Source organism: Helobdella robusta (genome assembly GCF_000326865.2).
Source record: "Helobdella robusta unplaced genomic scaffold HELROscaffold_2, whole genome shotgun sequence".
NCBI classification, from domain to species: domain Eukaryota; kingdom Metazoa; phylum Annelida; class Clitellata; order Rhynchobdellida; family Glossiphoniidae; genus Helobdella; species Helobdella robusta.
The window spans coordinates 4656850-4665740 of record NW_008704083.1 but is presented as its reverse complement, the minus strand read 5'-3'; the positions used below and the strand labels follow the sequence as shown (position 1 = coordinate 4665740).

Sequence of the window (8891 nt, the reverse complement as noted above, 5' to 3'; positions counted from 1 at the left end):
TCGAAATTAATATTACAACGCATCTGTATGACGTAAAAGGATTGGAAAAATAGCGAGTAATCATTTTTACAATTTGAACAAAACATGTTTCCAAACAAAACAAAACATGTTTCTACAAAAATAATATTGGAAAAATGGTAGGACACAGAAGACTAAAACAAACCCCATAGAAAAAAATCTACTCCATTGAAATCAATCAACAAAAAGATGATGTTGCTTTAAAACGGTTCCCAATTTTAACGCTATGCCAGAGATTAAACCACATTAATAATGAATGGTAAGAAGAATCATAATTATAATATTAAAATTTGTTGGTAGCAACAACAACAATTACAACAATCTAGCAAAAAAGACAGCATTAAATATAATTTATAAGACAAAATATGTTGAATGAATGAATAAATAGAATTAATTGAAGATAAATCAACGCTTGGAGAGCTCATTAGATAACCAGTCAAGTCCTTCATAGGGGACATCTCCTTGGGGTGGCACTGCTGCTTGGGATTACCACTGAGGAATTAACAAATTAAGGAACAAATAATTTTTATTAACAAATTGTGATAAAAAAAAAATTTAAAAACTGAAAAATAAACTTATTTATTGCCTAAAAATTAGTTCCATAAGAATGCCCAATTGAGCAAATAAGTTTATGAAAAAAGTTGCCTCAAGTTGAAGCAAATGTTATAAAAAACAAGACTCACAGTTCTGGCTCGAAGTTGATTCAATCCAAGTTTTTCAGTAATTTCTGCAACAGTCATTGCATTGGGGAGGTCTTGTTTGTTTGCAAAGATCAGTAGTACAGCATCTCGTAGCTCATCTTCTTGTAGCTAGAAAAGACCATTTTCAAAATTCAAAAATATGTATCCTCGCAATTAAGTAGTCAACCAACTTAGTATAAAGCTAGCTTTAATTTGACTGAAAAGGTGAACAGTTAGCCAATTTTATTTAAAATTTTTAAAAGTTACATAAAAAAAATCCACTCTGGAAAATTTTGTTAAGATATGTTTAAATATTTAAGAACAGCAATAGCAACAATTTCTCTTTATATGACTAGTGAAAATAAATAAATGAACAACATGAAAACATATCAACCATTTTAGTCAATTCTTCTCTGGCCTCTAATGCTCTTTCCCTATCGTTACTGTCAACCACAAATATGAGACCCTGGTATAACAAAAATTAATTAATTATATATGAATATGGATGCATGTGTATTTATGTACATTTATAATTTTAGAGCATTTTCAAACATGTAACATAAATATAAATGTTATCGACATGTTGTGACAAAGTAAGCTTATAATTAAGAGATAAACGACCAACTTAACTACCTACGTCAGAGAAATTAACAAATTAATCACCTGAGTATTCTGAAAGTAATGCCTCCACAGTGGTCTGATTTTGTCTTGACCACCCACATCCCAAACTGTAAAACTGATGTTTTTATATTCAACTGTTTCAACATTGAAGCCTGTTTTCATAAATTTCAAAATTATTTATTTTTTAGTAGAATATGAGTTATCTTTTACTAGACTAATAACTATATAAAATAAAAAGGTGTTGAGAGAAGGAAAATAAACAAGAAACCAACCAATAGTCGGAATAGTAGTTACGATTTCTCCAAGTTTCAGCTTGTACAGTATGGTTGTTTTACCAGCAGCATCAAGCCCAACTGAACAATTGAACGATTAAATAACACATCATTAGAATTTTAAAACTTAAAAAATTTTAAACATAGAAAATTCGATACTGTCACACTAAATAAACAGAAAGGGAGAACCAACCCATAAGAATTCGCATCTGTTTTTTGCCAAACAAGCGGCTGAACAAATTAGATATCGTCAGACCCATGACTTAGAAAAATTGAAATAAAATTTCCTGACGGCAAAAATTATAAAATTAGTAAACAAATTGAATTATGATAATGTTGGAAAAGTTGGCAATTTTCGTTGGGAAGAAAAAATATTTTTATTCCGTATGCCACGTCAATTTTATTATTAGCCGTAGCCAAAACACTACGTCACTTCCTACTTATGTGTCAAGAAAATTTAAAAGATAATTTTGCTTTACACAAAATATTTTTACCAAAGATATATAATAATGTTTATTTTGATTACAATAATATACTTATAATTCAATAACATGAATTCAATCAAATCGAATCAAGTAAAATTAATTACAAAAAATACCTGAAAAATTGAGTTTAATGTATAATAGTCAAGATTTTATTTAAAACTAAAAATTAATAAACAAATGATAACTATAAAGCAAGCATATTTTTTTGTAATCTGAAGTTTTTTGGCAATAAGTTTGGTTAAATATTTTGATTTTACTTCAGTTACAGTTTTAAAATTTTTACTTAATACTTTTCAAAGATCAATTTAACTCTCACTACCCAGATGCTAATGGCAAAACACCTTTTCACACCTGTATTTGATTGCTGATGAATACAAACGTCGTTGATTGTGTTATATAACGGACAGAGTTTGTAGTCTTCGTTCTTTACAATTTTCAATATGATCATGAAACTAATTATCATAATCTATCGTTTGTTGTAACTTGCAAATTTTTATTTAATTACAGCTTAATAATCACATCAAATTAACAGAGCAATGAATACAACACAACAAGCACAAGCTATTCATTGGTTGCTACTACACTACCATTACTACTACACTACAGTGATTACTAATCTTGAAAGCTGAACAGAATAAGTGTTGTGAACTTTGAACTTACGATCTTTCACCTTAGCTCATTGATGGTTAATCCTGTCATATCACTTTACATCGTCAGGTTTAAGGATGAATAACAAAACAAAAGTGCAAGTGAAACCAACGGCGTCGTCAACAACAAACTTATTCATTCCAGATTGGAAATGGAACATTTTGAAAAAAAGAAAGGAAAAATTATGTAGTGTTGATTCAACACTTCCAACTATTCCGCAGTGGAAGTTAGAAGTGCTACGTAAGCGACAGGAGCAAAGACCGGGTCAAAGTTCAAAGAATAACAGCTTGGAAAGGTATCAACGTGGTAACAGTTTGGAAAGGAAATATTTAAACTGCAACAACGACGAAGATGACATAGCTGTTTTTAATAAATTATTAAGGAGGGATCGGCATATGCATTCCTCTGTTCCTAACCTCAATGAAATAAACACCTATCTAGACATCTACAACGACGAATTAAACAGCAGCGAAATCGACAACAACACAGAAAGATTGATTCCCATCATAAGCAATCCAATTTTGAGATCTGATCTGGAAGTAAGAAGAGCCAGACTATCGTTAAATGACGATGGCGATTATGATAATGACGATCAGATGATAAAGAAATTAAGTGAAGAAATAAAAAATGAGGATAGGCCGTTGGGAGAGGTTGAATATGGGAGAGGATTTGTTGGTAAGCTGCTTAAAAAGTTTTCATCTCTAGTCAACATCGAGAAAGATAGTAAATTCAAAATTAAATCGAATTTTTATACAAACAATAACAAAACAGCGTGTAAGATCATCAACAACAGTAATAACAATCAGCCAGTAATAAAAAGTGGCTTGTTTCACAACAGCAATAACAACAAAAACAAAAACCTTAATAACCAAAATATGAATATTCTTAACATGAGCGATAATAACAGCAAATTGAACGCGATCACTTTAACGCGAAGTGTAAATTCTAAGAACAATGAAGAAGTTCGTAATATCTCTCACGACAGCACGACAGCAAACAATCAGCGCAACTTTAACGACCAGTTTAGCTATCATTGTTCTACCAATGCAAGAGCTAATCGAAAATTTACTTCAGACAAAGGCGGTGACAGATATTTATGGTTAAACAGCTACGATAACTTATATTCTGAAAATCATAGTATCATTAGCAGCAACAGTTTGGATAGCGCTTTTGTTAACAATAACAAGAAAATAAAAAAATCTAGTCAAAGTTTGTTGAACGTTAGTGAGGTTCATTCCGGACATACGAACCAAACTGCACCTAATAAGTCGCAAAGATTGTCCTTGTCAGAAGTTGACGAATTTCCGAAAGAAAATCAAGTAAAATTGACCAAGTCAGTGTTTGAGAAAAGTTGTTTGGATACAGTTGATCATCTGGACAGGGGAGATATGATGTCCTTACACAACTCCAAATATTATAGTGCGAAAGCAAAAACAGGTGATCCAAAAAAACCATCAAATCAGTCGAGGAATATAACCAACAACATTGAGCAGAAGAGCGTTATTTCTGGAAAACATGGAAGAAACCAAGTTGTCAACAACGACATAAATTTGCCAGATATTTTGGTTTCAACTTCAATACAACAACAAATCAACACGGACAATAATATGAAACAGAGCAAAAATAAAAATGAACCAAATTACAAAACGTACAATTCTCCACGTACTGTCTCCAACTTACCGACATCTTACCAAAGTCTTTCAAAGACAGCAACGCCTGTACAACAACAACCGACTGCACATAACATTAAAAATAACAACAACAACATCAACCATGACGACAACATCAACCACAACAGTGTAAACAAACCAGGCAGCTTACTAATAAGATCATCTTCCAATTTAATCTCTCAAACGGTCGCTCCTTACAACAACATCACCAATCTTCACAAAACAAACAACAGCACATCAAACAGAAAACCATCGTCTAACAACAACCAACAAGTGCATGGTACTTCTTATCAAAACAACAGAAAGAATAATGATGGTGATGACGACGACGATGTTCCAGTAACAAACATAGATAGTATTATGATGGATGAAGTTGTCGATACTAATATCAGTTACGTCAATAACAACAATACAAACAACATCAACGCACAACAACATTACACTCATCAACCAAGATCCCCTAGTTCAACGTCATCATCATCTGTGTCATCATCATCATCACCTTCAAAGTATTCGAAGTCTAGGCAGCATTCTCCTCCACCATCTGCTTTTAAAAAATCACCACCATCAGTAACGTCATCATCGTCATCATCGTCATCAACGTCACCATCGTCACCACCATCCAATAACGTTGGTACTATTTATGGCAATGGTGTTTTTGATGAATCGAAAGAAGGAGAACCCGTGGAAAGTTCGAAAAGCACATTCACTTTTGAAGGGGAAGGAATTATTTATGGAAAGTCTGTACTGGCAAAGAATGAGAAGAAGACAAAGACAAAAAAAGTTAGTTTCTTGTTTAGATTTAAAATGGAATAATCGTTGTTTGGTCAGAACATCTAATAACAAAACATTAATACGATCATTAAGAGGTATATAGATGCTTACGCACACACATTTACATCCAACCACACAGAGCACTGACAGAAGAATCATTCATATTAACACCCTAACATATAGGTACCTAACTACAACTATGCACATGCACACATACTTACGTACGCACATACGAATATGTACGTAATGTACAGATATTTCAATACACATACACGCGCTTTCTTGCCCACACACACACCACACACACACACACACACACACACACACACACACGCACACGTCACACACAGAGTAGGAGTAAATTAAACACTTTCAAAAATGATGAACAGGCAGTGACTTTTGTAGGGCCACACACTCCTCCACAAATATTTGAGTACCCAGCTGATCCATATGATGATTATGATCAGCAATCGTACCGCTACAATGACTACAAAGTTGATGGTGAAGATGATGACGATGATAATGATGGTGATCGCGAACGAGCAATGAACGGCGGAGAACTACTTTTGATGAAGAATAAAAATGTGTTGAAGTCGCCATCCGTTGGAAGTTGTTAGTTGGAAAATTGTTTAATTATTCAATTTAATCATTTAAATTCATTCAATGTTTTTAATTTTCGGTTGAACTTAGAGCAACCAATTTGCATTTTTTAAACAGCAACGTTAGCTTCCTACAAATCAAGAAACCAAGTAGATTTCGAATTCGGGTCGACCAATCAGAATTTTTTCAATTTAGGTCAACAAATGAACGACGACTACAACTTTAAAGCCGGTGACCATGACCTGATTAACGGGGAAATGGACTATTTGGTCCCTGCCGCACCCAATCCGTGGTCAAGTTCAGTTACAGCTGATATTCTCTTCTAGATTGTTCCTTATTTATATTACTTGGTAATTAATAGTAATAAGTAATTAATATAATTACATTTACACAGGTTGTTTCTCTTAAATACATAGCTACGATTATATCTCATTTTTGCACATTCCATTTTTGTTACCTCTATTTCAATTTTTCGTATTTGGTGTTCGTAATCATTTCATATTTATTTTGATAATTGTTTGTTTTATGGGATATGCATTTAAATATACTCTTATTTTTCATGTTTCATACGTGTTAACACGTATGTTTTGGAAGTCGGTTAATCGGACCACACCGAAAATTGTCCAAAGTGGTATCTTTAACCAATAATCTGATTTATTGGCTTTTCTGCATTTGTTTTTGTGCAAATTTTGAGCATTTTCTTCACAACGTTGTGTTCTAAACCTATCAAACTTAAATAAAATTTAACTCAGGCTAACTAAATCACTCTAAAATATACGGTCAAAAATAAGTATATTTTTAAGTATATTTTTTATAAACGTAGAATGTGTCTAGAGTATAGTAATTTTTTCTCAAAATATATGCTTATTTTAAATATGTGTATGATTTGCAACAAGTGTTCAACAAATAAATTATTTTTTGCTGTTTTCATGTTGAAGTTTTTGTCTATCCGTGTATTGTTTTGTCTGTGAATGGTTTGATCATCATAGTTTTAATTACATGATTACAATCAATCAATCAATCAACCGATCGATCGATCAATCAATCAATCAATCGTTCGATTAATTGGTTAATGTTTTGCCACAAGCTACCAAGCAGCATCTTTAAGCCACTATGGCGCGCATAGAACAAGCATATACTTTTGTAAATATCTTTTGAATAAACGTGAATTTGTTATTTTTTACGTAACCTTTTATTACTTTATTAACACAACTTGTCGAAGTGTCTGTACGACATAACTCATCATGACATCATGACACCCAACTGTTTTCCTCTTTTCATTTATTTGGTGTTATTTCAAAAACTTCCAACTTAAAATTCTCAATACTTTTTTTCAAATTTATTATTTATTTTCGTTTTATTTTTGAGTTGTAATGGTTTGTTTTTTTTCTCACCAGGTAGGTGCATTTGCATATATTGCGTCCAGATTTTGTTATATACAAATTTACTCTTCACATAACAATATTTTACGGGTTTTTTTTATCCACATATACTATACATATATTTTGTGAGTCAACTTGAAACCACGAGTACGTGAGTTTATAAAGGGTGAGAATTTGTGAAAAAAAGTGAGAATATATATATATATATATATATATATATATATATATATACCATCATCTTCATGCACTGGATGCGTTATCTACACTTCTATAATACATTTTGATAACACACATATTTTCATCAACATGTCCGTCCATCATAAAAACATTTGTAGGTTATATATTAATATATATATCAATACTTGTATACTATACGATCAATTTAATACAAACTTGTATATTATACAATTATACATAAATTTGTTAACTAACCAAACATTTAAGCCAAATACGTTGGTGCCTCAGACACGTTTGAACTGAATACATCCTTTATGATACGGACAAAGATAACATGATGCGAATAAAATGCAATAGAAACATTTTTGTATCTTAAATTCTTTTTCCATTTACACATTTTATACTATTGCGTCCATTTTCGTGATCATATGCATTTATGAAGTTTAGTTTTTGATGAATATTAATTACGCGCGTCTGTAAAACGTTTGTATCTTTAAATATATTTTTACAATCTAATTGTATTTCTATTACGCTAATGTATACGTGTGGGAGGAGCCGATTTATTGTGTATTTTCATCATGAAATAAAATTGTTTATTGCTTACTCCATAGCTTTGTCGTTACTCATCAGTAAGCATTGGATCCAAACGTTCTTATTAACAATTATAGTTGAATGAACAAACAACGTCACACCAAGCGGAGGTACTGTTCCAAAATTCCAATTTGATGTTTCGCATATTATTTCCATTGTATCAATTATTTCAAACAACAATAATAGTTATAAAATAAATAAATAAATAAGATCATTGAGTTAGCAAGTGTGGTACATACAAACAACCTCGTGTTTGTTTTGTTTGTATATTTGTTTTAAGTTTTGTATATATCGAGGAAGGAAAATAAAAACGTATGCATGTACTATGTGGTTGTAACATGTTGCTATGCGGTTGTAACATGTTGCTATGCGGTTGTAGCATGTTGCGATATAGTTGCAACATGTTGCGATGTAGTTGTAACATGTTGTGATGTGGTTGTAACATGTTGCAATGCGATTGCAGCATGTTGCGAAATTCAACGCACCCGTCCACAACGATGCAAAAATAGTTTATCATAATTGGAGAAAGGATTTATAAAAATAAAATAAAAAAAAATAATATAAATAACTAAATAAAATTGTTGTTGGCAAAAATATGCAGTTGTAAAGAAGTCCTAGACTAAGTAACCTCGTGTAATAAATAGTTATGTGAGTAACATTCAGGCAAATTAATGTACACGTGCAAAAATGAATGACGAAAATGAATGGATGGTAACAACGGAAAGGTAACTACTGATGACTTATTTGTATAATAATTACCGAACTAAAAGTTTTAAGAGCGTGTTGTAATAATAACAAACGAACTCAAATGAAAGCAGATTTTGTCTATCGTCTGATTACGACCGCGAAAAATTTCAATCATGATTGCACTATCAAGTATTCGTAAAAAGGATCCTTCAAATATTTTAGAAAAAATTCATTGCAGAATAAAATTCTTTTCAAACATTGACACGATAACATTTCAAAAATTAAT

The 8891-nt window shown here is 31.7% G+C and overlaps 2 protein-coding genes across 2 annotated transcripts; one reads left to right on the top strand and one right to left on the bottom strand.

Moving 5' to 3' along the window:
- Nucleotides 1-423: 423 nt before the first annotated feature.
- On the bottom strand, nucleotides 424-1851 carry HELRODRAFT_64136 (hypothetical protein; the record flags this gene model as incomplete). The annotated part of the gene is made up of 6 exons (XM_009017356.1): nucleotides 424-494; nucleotides 698-827; nucleotides 1093-1164; nucleotides 1362-1471; nucleotides 1592-1672; nucleotides 1785-1851. The coding sequence occupies 6 exons, from the start codon at nucleotides 1849-1851 to the stop codon at nucleotides 424-426; spliced, it is 531 nt and encodes a 176-aa protein (XP_009015604.1).
- Nucleotides 1852-2516: 665 nt separating this feature from the next.
- On the top strand, nucleotides 2517-6094 carry HELRODRAFT_160393 (hypothetical protein; the record flags this gene model as incomplete). Its single annotated transcript, XM_009017355.1, has 4 exons — nucleotides 2517-2547; nucleotides 2794-5177; nucleotides 5519-5780; nucleotides 5886-6094. The coding sequence occupies 4 exons, from the start codon at nucleotides 2517-2519 to the stop codon at nucleotides 6092-6094; spliced, it is 2886 nt and encodes a 961-aa protein (XP_009015603.1).
- Between the last annotated feature and the right edge of the window lie 2797 nt (nucleotides 6095-8891).